The following is a 19,772-nucleotide window of genomic DNA, read 5'->3' as shown; positions in this document are numbered from 1 at the left end:
TATTTAATAAATAAATGTAACACACAAAATGTTAAAAAATGTGCTCCTTTGGATGTAATTTGTTTCAGATTTTCTTTTCTTTTTAGTCTATTTTCAATAATTTTGGACCAGCCTGTATGTTTGTATACAGGCTGGGTTACAGTACCCAGCAATAAATACAGGGTGTTTCAGCAAATCGGTTACAAACTTTTAGAAGAGATAGGGTACACCTAGATGATGGAAAATCATATAGAAATGTGTGGTTAGAAATACTTTCCTGGCACGGTAGTAACAACACAAAACACAAGAAAGGAAGAACATGAATAAGGTGAAGAAACATGTTTATTATGCTGAGTACAACAGAAATAAAAAAATAAGAACAAAAATAGACAACTATCATCATTAAAGGTCATCAAAATTATGACCCTGGACCTTGATGGAGGCCTCACATCTCTGGCACATAAAAGATGCCTGACATATGGGTCCTGCATCGTAGACTGGGATTGTAATTTTTAGCACCTTCTTTGATTATGATCGTCTGTTTTTCTTGTATCTGCTGTACTAAGCATAATAAACGTATTTTCTCACCCTGCTCATGTTCTTCCTTTCTTGTCTTTTTGTGTTGTCATTGTTTGTGCCAGAAAAGCATTTCCAACAATGCATTTCTGTATGGTTTTCCATTGTTTAGGTGTACTCTCCTGAATGTGACCGATTTGCTAAAACACCCTGTATATACATATAACATACACATATAAGAATTTATCAAAGAGAATCATCTGGAGCCTATATTATTGAAATTAATGAACTTAGGAATCATGCAGTAACTTGTACAGTACCTTTCTCAGTATCAAGTTTTATATGTATACTTGCTCTAAATATTCAGTATGACCTCCATCAGATACATGGCATACATATATCTGCACGATAATCAAACTCACCTTGTGCCCGATTGAGCATGCCTTGTTTACTGCAGTCGCTGTGTCTGGGTTGTAAAGTGCGGAACATAATGTTGTCTTTCACAAAATGCCACAAGAAATAATCCTAGATAGTGAGACATAGTGGCCACTGATGAAAAGCAAAATCAGTAGCACTCTTATGGCCAAGGTTTATGTTCATAAAATCAACATGACATAGCATTAACACTGACAAAGAATCAAGACTGCTATACAGTTAGCATGATAAAATAGAAATTCTATAGGATTAATGCAAGTTGTCACTATGATCAGTGATGCATAGCTTTGATGTGGCGTAGAACTGCCACATTGTTGCACCAATACTGCGGAGAACTGACACTGACACAAATTTGACAGTATTTTTCGCTCTTATTGTGCTTTTTTTATATTCAAATTGTGTTATATGAGCATAACTTTCCTTTTCATCGAAATTTTTTGTAGATTCTAGTAATAAGCAATTTAAGTATTCGTTAAATATTTAGATGGCTTTTTCCAAGCAGGGCTGAGCATAAGAGAGTAAAATGAATCTGGAGTCCAGGCTGTAATAGTTCTAGTTGGTTTTGGTCTGCTCTGGAGGTTGTCATAGAAATATGTGTGCAATGTTATTTATATTCTGTAGAATACTGGTCACTTTTGTCATCTTGAGGAGGTTTTCAATATAGGAAGGTTCACTGGATTCCAGTGTGCATTAAATAACAGGTGAAATTAATTTTCTCCAGGTACCTAAAAGTTACCAAGAGTTTTTTCTGTAAATTTCCTGTTATTATAATAAGTGTGAAACATTTTCATTATTGAAGAAATGTTATATTAAATTAAATTTTTTCCATAGTGTGTGTTAAACAATCAAACCTGCTTGCTCTATTAAATACAGAGAAAATGATATCGTTGAAAGTGGTAATATTTCAAATGTTATTGATATGGCAATCAAAATTTCATATAGTTAAATGATTTAATTTATTATTGCGGTAATTTTTTGTCCTGAAAACATTTCTTTAAAATCCCAAATAAACCATATTTACTCAAAAATTAGACTATCCTTACATTTAAGATAAGTTAAAAATATAGTAGAATATTATTTTGCTTTTCATTAATTCTGAGAAAAGAGATTCTTTGTCACCTCCCCTGTCACAGTTTCCTTGAAGTAACTGTATTGGTAGCTGTAATCTGACAGCTTCCATACTTCAAGAAAAGTTCTTTTCCACAAAGCTATAATAACCTAGGCATGAACAAAAATGTTACTTTGATGTCTGACTTCTTTCAATACAACTATTTTCGGATCTCAACTTTTCATAAAAACAAAGTTAAATCTTCCTTTACTATCTGTTGTTTTCCAAATCGTTCACCCTAAATGAGCTCATTTGTACTGGGAAATAGATTTAATAAGTGCAACCTAAAAGGCATTCAAATTATTTAATTCATTACCAGGTTCATCCTAGCAGATTTTTGCTGACGCCTTTTAAAGTGCATGCCATATTAGCCTCCTGTAACATCGTGGCAAGGGAAGGAGAAAATAACTTAAGCCTTTTCACAAAACTGAACTCTGAACTTCTGCTGTCAAAATCAAGGAGGTTAGAATAGACTTCCTTGGTCCTCCATGGTCAAAACTCTGGTTGGGTTTCATCAATGCTCATATGGAATCCAACAGATAATTGTAGACTTGTCTGCATACATACCACAAATCTGAAATGTTTAAACTAAAGCTATGACAATCTCTAAGTATAATTTAATATGCAGGTTGAGTAAGACAGTTAGATGCCTTATCATCCCATCTGCCTACAGGAATCAACTCAAAGTTAAGATTAAAAACAAACATATTTATTAACTCATCAACCTAGCAATTACATAGAACTAAAAAATATGGCCATACATAAATTCTGCTCTTTAGGGGAATTTAGAAAAAATGTTCAATTCAAATTTGAATACAAAATACAAATTGGCACTTCCTAAATACACCTGGACTCAGCCTTGAGTATTCTTGAAGCAAATGGGGCTTGTTGAAGCTGAAACCGATAAGTTAATTCAAACAGCAAGGGAACATAAAAAGATTAACGGTCAGCAAATACTGCCAAAAGCTCTCTCTAAACTGAAGAATATATTAGTAAATTTCTTTATATTTTAACTAATTTGCATTTATTCTGGTGAGAATTAACAAAAGTAAAAATGATTAATAAAATTAATTAATTATTAATAAAATAATTAAAAATTACAATAAAATTAATAAAAATAACTAGGTAGGTTAACTAACACAAAATGTTTCAGTATTTTAAGAATGTTTAGGTGAAACATTCTGAATCATATCTATATGATGCAGTTTTAAAACAGGCAACAGCACATCTCTCATCAGTGTTGGCAGTACTCTCATGGAATGTGTTAGGAACCTTTAAGCAGTGTTCTACAAGAAAGGTCATACAACATTCTGTCAGAATTTTCTAAATCACATCTCATATGTTACAGTTCTATAACGTCCAAAAAAACATGTCAAATACCAGTTTTAGTGACATTCTCATGTAACTTATAAAGAACGTTCTATTAAGAGCTATCGTACATTGTTCTAAATTACATCTACACTTTGCAGATCTGCAACGCACAATAGCATGTTCAATACTGAGACTGGTAGCATTTTCCCAAAACAAACATTTGCCCTTTTCTATATATTTATATACGATTTTAGTAAATATCTCTCAGGAATATTTTTTAATGGAAATGAAAATTTTTAAATATATTATGAAACAAATACATAACAGATGTATTTACAGATTATCCGAAATTATTTTTCTTTTAAATAACATTTTGATACAGCAAATAAAAATGTTTAATATTTTATAATGTAACGAAGAAAGGAAACTGGAAATAAGTGGATTCAAGATTTTTTTTCCCCCTGATTCTTTCATTCACATGGAGAAAGGTGATGGTTAGTATCACTTATTTCTAAAATTCTTCCATATATTCCAAATTTTTCAAACTATAATTTCTCTTCAGCAGCTTTTGTTTACTAGTCAATAAAGCATTTTTTTTTATTACTGTATATTATAGTGTACTACATTCTCCATTCATTTCAAAGAAAGAAAATATAATTTTTTTAAAGGAAAGAAACAGCATGCACTAATGAAATACATTTTAGCTGATTACTAAACAAAAGGTGCTTAAAAATAATTATTTTTTGAAATATTTAGGATATAAGGAAAAGTTATGTTCTCTATATTAATCATCCCCTCTCCATACTAGAGAAAAACTAGAAAAATTCTTGAAACCACATAGGTGGAAAACATTAGCTATTTTTTCTTTAGATTTGTTTTCCTTTTTTTTCAGAGTATTTAGATATCTAATAATTGATACTACCACAATTCTATGTTTCATTTCAGCCCACTAGCGGGCGAGCGATAAAATCCCTGAACGCTAATAGTTCCAAGGTTCGAATCAGCGAACGGGGTGGCTGCATGGGTGTTTTCGGATTTTCCTCCATGTGTAGCGTGATAACAGCCAGTTTCCCTTAGAAAGTCCTCCACGAAGGCAAGCCTTCCTTTAGGCAGATAGCCCTCGAGGCTTTGCCGTCATCACATAAACCAAACCAAAATATGCTCAGTTACCTTTCTCCATAATCTTACAGAAATTAAAAACGGAATACCTTTATTTGGTACATCAAAATGCTATTGAAAGCAATACTGATGTTCAGATAACATATACTAGTGAGCAAAACTTAAGGATCATTCTTTATTTTGGCCATTTATAATTCTGCAAAATATCAACTAGGAGACATGCGATTCACACTACAGAGGCACAATGTAATATTTAAGGAATGAGAAAAATTAGAAACAAAAAAAAAGAAAAAAAGAATAGGATGTATACAGTATGGAGCAAACAGAGGAGGTTTTATTGACAGAATGGCACTGGAATAAGAAACCGTCTAGCCAAGAGGATGAATAACAAACCAAAGCGCCTTACTTTAAGCAATATGAATATGACTGCAGTGGTTGCTTTGTACTGTCTGTCAATATTCAACACCAGATTATCTACCACTTCTTGGGCTAAGAGTTTGTATTCTTCAAGGAGCATCTGTTTCAGTTGTCTGACATTATCCAGATGGTAAGATCGTTTCGCCAGGCGATTACCTAAAGTATCCTACATGTGTTCAATGAAATCTAAGTCAAAGGAACGCCCTAACCAATCCATTCTTTCGATAACGTCACTTTCCAGAAGCTCCTCAACAGAACGGGTCCTATGTGGCCATGCAATGTCATCCATAAACACACAGACGGATGAATGGCACTCCGGAAAAGATGCACGTGGGAGAGAATAACTTCATCTCCTCTAAGTGAATCTTTTTCCAAAATAAGGAGCTCTGTCTGTCCGTTCATCATATTGCCTCTCGATACAAGCATGGCAGGACTACCCCAAGAGTCTCTTTCGCTGATGTTAGCAAGGTCCTTTATATATATCGTGTGTCCTCTATATTAGCTGGTGCCGAAAATCGTTTGTCAGACTGAAACGACTCTTATCGATAAAGAGGACGTGCCTGCATTGATGAGGTATCAACTCTTTATATTCTGTACACCACAAGTAAGTGGTGCCACCATTGGTCTACTTACAATGGTATGCAGTGATAAGGACGGCAGGAAAATTGGCCACATTTATGAAGTCGTCTGGCCATAGTAAACTGGGACAGCTGTTGTCCGGTTGCCGTGCGAAAACACTTAATAATGATGCCCGCTGTCTGGTTTCAATCACTTTTTGCTTGTCAGGGCGATATACCAGAAATCAGTCACTATTGTTTTTCTTGGCTGACCACCACCAACCATTCTTTCAGCTGTACTGTTTATGTGGAAGGTTTTTCAAGCTCATGAAACAAAATTTTTAGCATTTCCTAACTCCTGGGAGATAGACGTTAAACTACACCCCTCCTCAAGCTTGCCAATTATTCTACCATGCATAAAAAGGTGCCCTGATGTTTTTCTTGTAGCTATACTGTAGCTATTTATCAAACTGAAGGAAGCTTTAACATCAGCGACAATCCTGACATATCTGCAGCTCGACAAGGCATCAATTCTCGACACAGATACGAGCAATGTGAGGGTCGGTGCCGTTTTGTCCCAAGAAATAGATCGTCAATTTTGTCATAGAGCAAGTGTCTATCTAAACTGGAGAGAAATTCCTGTGTCCCCAGGATCGCTGCTCACCATACTAAAGCCGTAGAACATTTTATCATTATTTCTACAGCAGAAAATTCCTGCTGCGCACAGATAATGCATCTTTGTTTGACATTTAAATTTAAAGAATTCCAAAGGCCAAATAGGCAGATGGATGCAGAGATTCCAGGAATATGGCATAAAAATCCATCATAGGAAAGGATCGTTGCACGAAATGTGGAGGCTCTCTCCAGAAATCTACCGACATTGTTCCAGGGTTGAAGCAAAATACGAGCTCCTTAGTCTTGTTGCATAACAACTTACAACTTCAGCATCGGCTGTTCGAGTGACGAAGAAGTCAGGGAAGACCACGATGTTAAACCCATAAATGGAATCTTTAAATAGAAAACATACCTGACAACATCTCCATTGGTGAGATTTTAACTGAAGTTTGCTATAGTCTTTTAAACACTTTTCTCTACAGCTTCATTATGCTCCACAGAGCTTCGAAGTTTAGCCTCTGGTTTTAGGAAGTTTGAAGGATAATTGTTTCATCTGCTCTCGGTGAAGAAACGAGATGGCAGGCTTTACGTTCGGAATCCCATCCATTCGCGTTTGCCACTGACTATAGAGAACTGCGTCTTGTACATTTGAAGGAGGTCTTTCTATCACATGTGGACAGCTTCAGAGAGAGATGAGAAGGCATGGGTAAAAATTTCAAGCCATCAGAATTTCTTTCTGCTTTCGCTATGAACTTCTTTAAGGTATCAACTTCTTTGGAGACGGCAAATATTTCTTCCTACAACAAACAATACTGGGCTCTCTGGGACTCACTCCATATTTGAAACAACATTTTGTACCAAAAGTTTGAACAGGATGATGGAAAGACATTCGATCGTAGCTGATACATCCAAGATTCCGGAAGTCCTTAAAGAATTACATAGCAGTCCAACAGGAGATCACTTCAGAATAAGAAAGACATTGCAGAGAGATCGAGAGCACTTCTACTGGAATAATGAAAGGGCTGATGATGTGCAAGAGTGGTGCCAATCATGCCATGCCTGTGTGGGTTGGATAGGAAGGAAGAAATGCAGCCAAGGCAATCTGAAATGTTACAATGTAGCAGCACCTTTTGAACATATTGCCTTTGGAATCTTGGGACCTCTGCTAGGAACTGATGATGCCAAGAAATACATCCTCGTTGTTATTGACTACTTCACAAAGTGCTCTGAAGCGTATCCTATTCCTATCAAGAAGCTGTCATGGTAGGAAAGGTATACAGCACTGGATTTCCAGGTTCATAGTGCCTCTTCAGTTATATTCTAATCAAGGAAGAAATTTCACCTCGGTTGCAATTAAAGAACTCAGCAAGCTACTAGGCATCGACAGAATCCAAACGACACCTTTACATCTCTAGTCAGACAGCACGGTAGAGAGGTTTAATCGAACCATCCTTAATAAACTCTCGTTGGTGATTTCCAGAAACCAACAAGGACTGAGACAAGAAGTAATCTCTATTTTTATAATCACAGTACTGGCGATAGTAAAAACAGAGACTGGTCTATCACAGCGCTGTTTAGGAGACTACCAGCTGTTCCCCATTCCAGATGCTGTTCGGTCGTGACCTTCGTCTGCATTGTGATCTCTTGTTCAGTCACCCTCGGAATGCAGGTGGAAGTCAACTTGGCGACAGACAGGATGAATACCCAACATGACACATGAGCTACAGGTCATTGATTCAATGACGGTGACAAGGTTGGGTTATGGAATCTGATTCAATGGAAAGGACTCTACCTAAACTACAGTAACCCCTGAGATGCTTCTTACACAATCCTGACAACAACGTTAGGATTGCGAACTAAATGACGCCATAAGTCATCAAATTCTAAGCCCTAATCAAATCCGTAGTCATCAAATTCCAAGTTGTTCATTATGACAGATTAGCCCCTGTAGTTGGTAGTCCTTATAGCGTATGTAAATTTATTTGTTGGTTTAGCATTTGATTTTTTTATGTCATTTTTATTGCAATTATTGTTTAAATTTTTAGTGCAATTATATGTGAAATTGTATTTTTCTATATAATGTAACATTAATCACTACAGAGGCGAAGCTATGCCGAAAAAGTAAGAATACAGGGTCATGTCTATTTAGTTTTGAGTAAATGGCTATCTTGCTAATTTGGCAATGGTGACATTTTTTTTCAACGAATTTTTGTCGCCTGTTTTGGTCCGATCTCTGTATAGTTATAATGGGATATTGTGATTAAATACCAACAGTTGGTGCTCTATGCAACTGAGACCATAATTTGGCTCTCATATGCCTTCCAGTAATTTCGAGAAGCAGAGAGTACTATAAATATCTCAGCAACTGGGTGAAAACTATATAACATAGACAAGAGCATCAATTCCTCAGCTGTTAGTTCAGAGTATTGAGATATCTTCAGTTTAGCTACACTCTTTAGATATGCTTCATAGTGTACTGTATTTAACCTTATTAGCAGTTTGAAGTGTACCTACTGATTGTACTCTGTGGTACTGTGAAGAGTTGTACGAGTACTTTTGCAGAAAATTCCAGAACACTGAAGTGTTTCCTTTGATTTGGACCTGCATGTATTCAGTCTATTACAAACCTGTAAGCACGCAACAGTATTTATTTTTGGATAACTAATGGCTCTACCTCAAAAAAGTGAAGAAGCAGAATGTGATTTTACCCATCCAAATATATGTTTAAAGAAATGAAAGTTTGTTTAATTTTACAGAAACCAATACCCATTTATGTATTTTCACATAACTTCCTCCAAATTAATATCGATGTATTTCTTCAGAAATCTGTACTATAATTATTAACAGTTAATGAGAACCATATTCCTGTAAAAAGGAACCTGGGAAATTGAAACACATGAAGCTCTATTTATAATCTCTTGATATGGCATATGGTTTCCGACTTTTTTCCAAAACTCAGGACTGCTATTCATAAACAAAATTACCTGGACTCTTATAATGACATTCAGAGCAGTCTAAAAATAGCCAGTTCTTTTTTTATGTCATTAAAAATTATTTATTTTACAGTAAATTACAAAGCCATTTTTAAAACTATATTTTTACAGTACAAAACTTTAGTGAAATTTTCCAAGGCAGTGAATCTATTTTTCTTCTTTCTCACAAATATGAAATTCTAATCCAATGAAATACAAAGCATAATACTTTTGCTGCAATAAATGTTTTCTAACGGAACTTAAATTTCCAACCTATGTACATGTACCTCATCTAATTTGAATGTGAACTAATCTCTTCAAGCGATTTGATATTGCTTCTAGAAAACTCACATGACTTCTTCCTTGACCCAGATACTGAGGAGAGGAAAAAAAAACAGACAGAGTTAATAATTTTTTCAAAACATATTTCATAAAAACAAACATCAAAAGAAAAATATCCATTCATGAAGAAGTGAAAATAGTAATTGATAATGTATATTACTAAATCATTGAAATTAATATTTTTCAGAACTCTGTCCAGGATATAAATGATCATGTGGCATAAGAAAACTCAAAGCATTTACTTTTCACCACAAATTTAGATGTTCACAAAAAATTTAGATGTCTACAGAAATAACCAGTTTTAAAACAATTATCTGGTGGAATAATTCAATCAAACTCTGATGATGCTTTTTTAATTGTTTCTGCAATAAAATATTTATATAGAGAAAATAACACTTGATTTGGAAAAAAAAAGGGGGGTGATTATTTTTACTTGTGATGAGGTAGCTGCTATGCTATATCAGATAAATGGAATAGTAGCAAAACAAAAAGAAAATAAATCACATTTGGTTCACAACTATGTTGCATATTGTGAAGATTTGGTTATTTGGGATGCTTCAGAAGACATTAAATTAATGAGAGATACCGAAACTCTTGTGAGAACAATATACACCATATTTCTAAATCTGCAAAAAAAGCGAGATAAAATTTCAAGATATTGCCACTGCTTTAGAAACAGATGCTGTTATCTTTAAATTCTTAAATAAGCATTACCTAGATATTTTGCACTGAAAGCAATAATTACAAATTATGAAGCATTAATTAAATATTTTAAAGAAGATGAAGAAAGGAATAATTGCACAATACCGCTTATAGACAATGAAAATATTGATTTTCATGTTACTTTACATATTAGAGTGGCACTGCTGAAAAATGTGCAGCATTGTGTAAAATTTTTCAGCATCGCGATCTAATACCACTTGAAACATTTCAGTTTGTTCGTAGAAAAAATTTAAAGAACAAGATATTTAACCACAGCAGCATTACTTGGAGTAATTCTGAAAAATTCTTCATAAAGTGGAGGAAAAAAGTACTGAAACTAATACTAATTCCATGCTAACTTTCATAAATTTACTTTGCTCTCATTTAGAAAAAATATTTCCTGAAAATGAAGTGTTTGATTTGACAACATTAAGTGCAAGTGATTTCAATTATGGCGTAGAACTAGCTGAAAAATTATGCATAAAATACAGTAATATATTAACAGATAAAACAGCTGTGCTACAGTAATATAAAGATTTTAAATTTGCCATGCGAGAAAAAAGTGTAAATTGATAATATATCTTTTAACTATGCTAATGTTTTCATTAAAGAATGAACAATATATTTCTTTAATGAAATAATGAAATAATGAAATATTTTTAACCTTCAAAATTAATGGAATATTGGTCAAACATTTCTGCCATCTAGTGCTGATTGTGAACAAGGTTTCAATTTAATTAATTTAATAAAAAATAAACAAAGAAATCGTTTGAAAGATGATCACATGTTAATGTGAGTAAAATCATACTTAAGTAGAAGAAATAAGTAGAAATTTTGATTGCAAATATGCTAAATGGTTAAAATTTAAAGAGAGAAGAGAAAAGATTTAATATATACTTACATAAATGAAGTATTTATTTATTTTATTTGAAAAATCTGAACATTATTATTAAAGTTAAACTATATTTTTTACAGGGTTAGTACCTACATTTTAGTTAAAAAAAAAAATAAGCACCTTTATAAGCACTTTTCAAACACATTTTAAGAAAAAAAATAAGCACCTGTCTAATTACATTATACACAACCTTAAAAGAAAAAATAGACTGGTAATTTAAAATATGAGAAATTCGGTATTTATTAACAGAGAGTGAGCATTATCTCAACCATGGTGTTGTAAAACACTTTAGTATTTTTCAAACATAAAAAATAAATTCCCTCTTTATTTGATGTAAGAGGTACACATGGCGTAGGCTGTCATCGAAGTAGGAAAAAAAAAGGGGGGGGATTTTCCCATTTCAACCTCGTGATGTGAACCGATTGAGATGTTTAATAACTTTAGGGGACAGTAAAATGTCCTGGAAATTGTTATAATGTATATATTTTAGTATAATTGTGTTATGTTGTAGTGTAGATATAATAAGATGAATCAACTTCTTTGAGTTTTTATTTCCCACGCATTAGCATTGGTTTCGATTCATCATCACACTACCCAGGTAAGTAAGTAAGTTTTGTCTTTTGTTTTCTGGATTGCTCTGTATCTTGGATGAGTGAAAGAAATATTTTTATTTTAATGATGAGGCTATGTTTTAGTAATAGCACATGGAAATATGTGTTATTACTAAATGGAAAATAATTAACATGGAAAATAATTACATGGAAAATAATTACTACTACATGGAAAATAATTAATTTTTTTAAAAAATTTTTAAACAACAATTCAATTTACAGAAGTAGTTTACACTGAGAGGGAAAAAACTATCCAGAACTAAACTATATTACAAGATTTAATGATGGAATTTCAGTTCAAAATATAGAAAATAAATAATAATAAGCCATATTTATTATATTTGCTTGGCACCTAAAAATAAATACAATTTATTTTCCCACTTATATTAATATTTAAATAATTTAACTTAAATCAAAATTCTGAACATTTTCTAAATTTTTATTGTATAACAATTTTCCCTTAACAGATATTGCAAGCAAAGTAATTTAAGTAAAAAGAGGAACATTCCTGAAATCAGAAGACGGGGAATTGCTTCATGCGGTCATCCTTTAATAGTAAAAGCTTAACTAACTGGCATACTCAGAAATTGCCAAATATCTGAAAATTTCAGATAGTCGAGCATAGTTGGAAAAAGAGGGGGAGGGTATATTCTAGTCGTTCTTTAGCTTTTTCGGCAAAATAATGCTTTTGACATTTCGATATGTGCATTATATAGAAATAGCCCAACGGAACTGAAAAATATTCTACTTAGAAAGCACAGTAAAACTCTTTTAAGTACTCATAAACAGATCTCAGACTGAACATAAAAATTAATTATCTCTGCAAAATATCACAAAAGTTATTGCACAATACGTGCACCTTAATTCTTCCACATGTGATATTATGCAATCGGAATCAACAGCTGCCGGTATTCGGAGAATAAATAACAAAATAAAGGAAAAGAAAGAGGCATACTAATCTAGAGTGTTTCTCATTCCAATTTTGAACAGACTGCGTTAAATTTCCGGAATAGAATCATTCTTCGCTTGGGTTGGTAGACCACAGGACTTTTAGTCCTATTCAATCCAGATTGGAAAGTAAACAAAAAATGTCCATTGCTTGTTTTGCTGCAAATTGTAATGGTTTTAATATTTGAGATTTTGCGGAGAAAGGGGAGTATCCCTCTCAACTTACGTACTGTATAATGCATTCGCAAAAAAAGTTAAATTATTTTGACTATTCGATTACTTCCACTTTATTTAAGCCATTCCGAATATTAATCCATGTTAAAACACACTTACCCATTTTTTAAGTTTATCTATACTTCAGCAGTTACTGCTAATATATTATTACAAATATTCATACATATGCTTATAATATAAGCAAACGATCATAATAAACGTGAATATGAACTGATCACGTGGAACGAGAATGCACATTATTTAAATCTTGAGAGAAATTCAAATGTGTGTAGTCTGGAGCGGGAGGGAAAGATTACAGAGTGTACTGGAATTTTCTACCGATTTTGCAATTCTTTGACCAATTGAACGACGTGCGCCTGTCTGTACTCGTGCACACCAAAGGTTATGTTACTGCAGGGAAAGGGGCGTGTTGCGACTCTTGCTGAGATCGATGGCTGAGTGACGTCATCTCGAATTATGAACTCTCGTGCAGAGATTGCACGAGAACTCGAGCCAAATTCAAACCCTTTTTATTACGTAAATAGTCTGTAACCAGTTTGCGTCTTCATTAAATATGTTTGTGTAAAAAATGCATTTATCAATTTATGGATTATTCCCTTCAAAGATTTTGCAGATAGAGATGCAAAGAGGAGATCAATTTCAACCAGTAGACCTGGTAGAGCCCATTGGGACAAGGTAAGCAGTTTTGTTTTACCTTGAGTAATTAGTTATAATTAGTGAAATAACACTATCGATAACGACAAGGAAATAAATAATAATAGGGCGAAAAGCTATTTCTGGAAGTATGATTCACCCTCTGACGCTCCATATAAGGAAGAAAATTTTTTTTATTTAGTTTCGGCTTTGGTATGGAGGGGGGAATGTGCATTTATTTTAAAAAAAGGGGGGTATCAAAAGCAAAAAATAAGCAGAAAAAAACAAAACAACAACAATATATATATATATAAGTGCTTTAGAGAAAAAGTCACCAATAAGGGCCTTTATATTTTTTTTTTTTTCAAATATAAGGACTTATAAGCACTTGTAAGGACCGCTACAAACCCTGTTTTAGTAAATGATTTTATGTTTACATGTATACTAATGTTAAGTTTTATAATTAATAAACAGTTTTTTAAATATATGTATTTTTGAAAATAATGAATAATTTTTTTAATATAGAATTAATTTAAATATTTAAGTAAGAAAAAAAAGAAAACGGTTGCCCAAAAGGGTTTGTTAAGGTTCCTTACACTCCCGCTGAGTTCACCGTTGACTTGTCTGCTGATACACCTACTCCTACTAACTCATTTATTGTCTTTTAAACTATATTATTAAACATCATTTTCTTTGCATTTACACCATATACAACCAACAGCAAAATAATAATAATAATAATAATAATAATAAAAGGCATGCTTTTTTTCTGTGCTAAATTGCTAAAATTTGACTTCTTGAATAATAATTCAATTTAGTTGATTCATACCTTTTTTCTTGAATAATAATTCAATTTAGCTGATTCTTACCCTTTTTCTTCTGCTTAATTTATTTCTGATCCAAAAGATTGTTTGATTTTTACATGAAAATATAAACTTCGTTTAAGAACTTGCATAGACTTTTCATAATCATTTATATCTTTCTCTGATGTAGATATAAAGTAGTATGAAAATAGATTTCTCCCAAATTAACTTAATTTCAACAGAATGATTTGAATTAAATTAGTTAATTTCAAAATAATCTACAAATTTTCGTTACTATATTAAGATTTGCCATCTTTATATGCAGTTGTTCACACATACAAAATATCTAACATAAAACTTGATTTTAAGGAAGCTCTAGCATCAATTTGATTTCACTGTTATCTAAATAATAAGAGCAAAATCAAATTTACTCAAATGCCATTAGACGAATGAAATAAATAGAATTTGCAAAAGTAAATGCAAATTTTGGTGTGTTTGAATTAGAGTTTGTGCAGCAAATGAGAACATTTGTGCAAAAGTTTCTTCCCAAAAATAAAAACATAAACATGACCTACAGAACAAGTTCTTTACCTTGATTTTGATTAGATATAATTTTATTTAACTATACTCTCAGCCAAAACCTTATGCATTTAATTGCAGTAATTTTACGTACTACAGATTAATGCTAGTCATCTGTGAATACAAATCGGAAGCCAAATAGTTATAGCTTAATAGAATAAGCCAAACAGTTATAGCTTGGAAGCCAAATAGTTATAACTTAATATTATTTCAAAACAATAAAATAAATTTTGATTTGCTAGTTTCAACAATATTAAGCTTATTATCACTGCTTTGTCTTCTTTTAAATTCACAAACAAATTACTAAAGTTAATTACATAAAAAAATTCGCAGAAAATAAACGTTTTAACAATTCATTTTTTAAATATTAAAATTATTTACCTGTTCAACAGATTTTAGCTTCCTAAAAAAAGGTTCACCTAGTGCCGACTGAACATCACTTTTGAAGCTATCCAAATCAATCTGAGACACAGGTTTAGATACATCTTGAAATGAAGACTTCATTGTGTTTCTCTGAACATCTGGGCTCAAAGAACTTGTATCTAAAATTAAAGAAATAATGACAATAAAAGCATTAAAATTAATTTTGAAATATTACACAATTTTGGAAAAATCTTAATGCTATTGTGCACTTCTTGCACAGTTTATGTTAAGCATCAATTTTTAGATACCTTCCTTTACGTAGCATATTCGGAAACTAATTACCGTTTTATTCTAGCGCCGTCGCAGCGCTGTGGTAGGCGTCCCGCGCATGTGCACTAGTCTTTCTTGTTCACTGACTTTCAATTGTCGCCATTTTGGTTGCTCTATGTTGTGTTTTCAGTTTGCTGTGCACATTCAAAATGTTTAAGACAATTAGTTCTCCCGCTGACTGTGAGATTCCTGCTGTGATTAAATTTTTGAACGCGAGGAATGTTAAACCGGCCGAAATTTATCGTCAAGTGACAGAAGTTTACGGTGAATACGTGATAAGTGATGGAATGGTGAGAAAGTGGGTAAGAATGTTTAATGCAGGTCGAACAAATGTCCACGCCAAGGCTCGGAGTGGTCGGCCTTTTGTTGTCACCGATGATTTGGTAAGGAAAGTTGATGAAGCAATTCATGAGAACAGACGCTTCACAATGACAACTCTTTCAGAGGCATTTCCACAAATTTCACGTACTGTTTTGTTCGAAATTGTGTCTGACTGCTTGAATTATCGCAAACTGTGTTCCCGATGGGTTCCAAAAATGCTCACTGATGTTCACAAAACAAAGCGACTTGGTAGTGCCCTGACATTTCTCATGCGGTACAGTGATGAGGGAGAAAACTTTTTAAACCAAATTGTGACAGGTGATGAAACTTGGGTGTGTCATTTCACACCAGAATCGAAACAACAATCGATGGAGTGGAGACACACTCATTCTCCGAAAAAACAAAAGTTCAAAGTGATAATGTCATCACAAAAAATCATGTGCACTGTCTTCTGGGATAGGAAAGGCGTTTTGCTTACTGAATTTCTTCCCAGAGGTGAAACCATTAATGCGGCACGATATTGTGAGACTTTAACAAAACTAAGGTGTGCCATTCAAAACAAACGAAGAGGAATGCTCAGTAAAGGAATTGTGTTGCTCCATGACAATGCTCGGCCCCATGCTGCTGGTGTCACTCAATCGTTAATTCGACAGTTTCATTGGGAGCAGTTAGATCACCCGCCGTATACAGCCCGGACTTGGCGGCGTCCGACTATCACTTGTTCCTGCACATGAAGCGCGAGCTTGGTGGCACGCACTTTGGATCTGACGATGACACGAAAAATGCTGTGGATGACGATGGTATACAAAAACTGGTCACCCGCTATGACAAGTGTTTGATCATTGGCAGAAACTATGTTAAAAAATAGTTTTAAGACATGTATTTTCATGTAAAAATAAAATTGAATTCGATTTTTTTTTTTTTTTTTTTCCCCAAAACGGTACTTAGTTTCCGAATACGCCTCGTAATATGTATATATCATATTAAGAAGAAATTAATAATTTATATTTTTTCATTTGTACATGACCAAGTTTTTAAATTTTCTAGAGTAAAATTAATCTACAAAAAGAGATTATTTGGGAATATACACTTTTGACCATTTAATGCTTATGCTGTTTTTCATCATAGGAATTAAAAAAATTTCCATGTGATTTAGAATATTTTGATAAAATGTAAAATCAAGACCACCAAAACAAAAATTTCAGTAAAATTCTATTGATGATAAGAGCAACTGACACAGTTCAAGAGCAAAAACATTGTACAAAATTTGTTGTTTTTTTGTTTAATTTTACATTGCCATGTTTCTCTTCAACACAGATTTGGGTAAATTTGATTTCACATCTACATTTTCAGCTGCTATTAAAAATGGTATTTATTAACTTGCTGAGAATGAGCAATTATTGGTCAAATTTGGTCATGTTTATTACCAAAGGATATAGTAAATTGCAAAACAATAATCAAATAAATAAAAATTGTAAATAAAGTGTTTTTGTTCGTAAGAAATATTTAGTTATTTAATTCATTCAAAATTATCTGTATTTTTGAAAAATAAATTACACCTTTTAAAAATACTTCCATTATTTTAAAGTGCTGTTTCATAAGGTGCCTTAATGTGATAACACTTTTTTCCTTCGCTTTAGCAGCCAATAAAACTATTAAATCTAATTTCTTTTATCTCATTTGAAAACTTGCTTTCAGCTTCATCAGATTCAGAACCCACAATCAATGCTTATGATACTACTGCCCACTGAAATACTTCACCCAGAACAGAAACATTATGTCTACTGCTAAGAAAGCAGTCATTCTCAGAGGGAGGAACAGAATATCATCTGATAAATCTAAATCAAAGAAATTAATTTATGCACTTAAATTACAAGCGAGAATAAAATACAAAGACCTTGCTTTCTGTCTAACAACACTAGATTCAGACTTTGGCTATAAAAACACTATTTTACAACTACTAAGTTTAACAATTTTTATACATGTTTTCAAAAATTTCTTACCTTGTAATCGACGGATTTGTTCATGAGATTTATTGGGGAAAGAGAACATAGATTCATCTTTCTTAGAAGTTAATAAATAATATTCCAAATGTCGTAGTAAAATATAAGCTGAACTTTCAATCATGTCTGGTAACAATTAAGGAATATCAACAAATAAATTTTTTTAAAAAATTATATATCATACAAAACAGCAAATAGAAAGCAGCATTTAATGCATATCCTTTTTATTGTAGGATAGATAATTTAAATCAGTTTAGCAAAGCAAGAGCAAAATGCCAAAACATTTTTGAGAGAGGGGGGGAATCAGAAGAGAAAAGTGCAAAGTTAATTTGCAAGAGAAAACTGGTACACATTTAAATATTATGAAACAATTACATAGGAAAAAAATCTTATCATGAAAAAATATAAAAGACGACAAATGAAATTAATTTAATAGCAGCTTTTTTGTTCTTTCCAAGTGTTTTTGAAACTGTGTTTTACGGCATTTATTTTGTTTATTTTTTAGAATTAAAATAATCATAAAACACAAATAGGAAATAATGGCACTTTAAAATACGTTAAAATTACGCAAAAATAAAAATATTATATTTTAATGCTAGTTTTTAAATATAATTTCAACACATTATCATTATTTTTATGCTATTTATCAATGTTATTGTGTTCGTTAAAAAAATTGTCAATTTGCAAATAAAACATTTTGTACACAAACTGATCATGAAATTGCCAAAATATTGATAAGTCCCATAATAAAAGAAATCATATTTCTGAAAGGGTTGCTTTTGACATATTATTTAATGAACCCTTCATTCACAAAAAAGAAATAATTTCCGAAATGTTTTCTAATTCAGTCGAAGCAGGGTCTCATGCCCAGAACTCAAGTACCCACTGTTTATATTAAGAAGTAGTAAAGAATTCAAATGTTCACCCATCAAATATATATTTGTCAATGCATTGCCAAAAAATTTTGAATATTAAAATATTGCCTTTGAAATATTAATTTACACTCAAAATGGAAATCTTAAGAAAACAGACAGAAATATCAGATAAGTAAAATTAAGGACCTTTTTGTCAATTTTGGCCAAAATTAAGGAGTCATATCCAAAAAAATTTAATCATTAAAAAATCATTTCCAAAAACATTTAACGCTTTTTAAGTATTTTTAAGGATTGTACGAACCCTGATATAAATCTAAAGTGGAACTAAATCCTATGATATGAGTGGTTGATAGAATGGTTTATAGAATTTCGTAAAGATTGTCAGACCTTTGTCAGCAGTGGTTCCTGAAATGCAATTCAGAAAATGTATCAGATAAACGAAAAATGTTAATCAATAATAATCACTGCACCTACTGAATAATACAGGTACAGGTAGGAAGAAAACCAGAATTTCAGCATTGGTCATACACGATGCTGTGGATTGGTCATACACGATGTCCATCATATTAAATGTGCAGCTCCAATTTGGGGAATGGTTCAAGGGTCGCCCGCCTCTCTTTTCCTACTACCAAACCACCGAAGAGGCCTTTTGGCTCACCAGATTTTGAACGTCATGCCATGCAGATACTATACACTTATAAATATCCATGCCTTCTATGGGATTCAAACCAAATCTATCGGTACAGTAGGCAGCATCGCTAATCATTTTATTGATCAGTACCAAATGATACAGAAGGCACTGAACATTGGACCCACAGTTATACATAAAGTTATTCATGAAGAACTTAAAAAAATTACTCTGTAACTGAGCTTCCCATAATTTTATAGAAACCAAAAATTGCAGCAAATCAGAACTAATAAAAAACTCTAAAATTACTTAATGATAGTAAACGCAGCATTATTCTTAAAATCCTAATTGGGATGAAATAACTTTTTTTAATGTTCCCACATGTTAACAAAGTGTGGGTTTTTGAAGTTGACCGCCAAACCAACAGTGGTGAAAAGACAATCAGCAAAGAAAAAAGTAATGTACACCATTTTCTT

The 19,772-nt window shown here is 32.6% G+C and overlaps 1 protein-coding gene across 2 annotated transcripts in view; it reads right to left on the bottom strand.

Annotated features, from left to right (window-relative positions):
- Positions 1-9,085: 9,085 nt before the first annotated feature.
- Positions 9,086-19,772, bottom strand: part of Nup205 (nuclear pore complex protein Nup205) — a 205,957-nt gene continuing 195,270 nt past the window's right edge. For both annotated transcript variants that reach the window (XM_085813835.1, XM_085813834.1), the window contains exons 38-40: positions 17,794-17,919; positions 15,158-15,318; positions 9,086-9,404 (exon numbers count right to left, since the gene is read on the bottom strand). In XM_085813835.1, the coding sequence (XP_085669961.1) occupies positions 9,318-9,404; positions 15,158-15,318; positions 17,794-17,919 (374 nt within the window). In that variant the 3' untranslated portion in view covers positions 9,086-9,317. The remainder of the gene's footprint in view (positions 9,405-15,157; positions 15,319-17,793; positions 17,920-19,772) is intronic.

Source organism: Stegodyphus dumicola, chromosome 3, assembly GCF_044657685.1.
Source record: "Stegodyphus dumicola isolate Sdum_Otavi_A_Nest chromosome 3, ASM4465768v1".
Classification (NCBI taxonomy): Eukaryota; Metazoa; Arthropoda; class Arachnida; order Araneae; family Eresidae; genus Stegodyphus; species Stegodyphus dumicola.
This window is presented reverse-complemented; position numbering and strand designations above follow the sequence as displayed.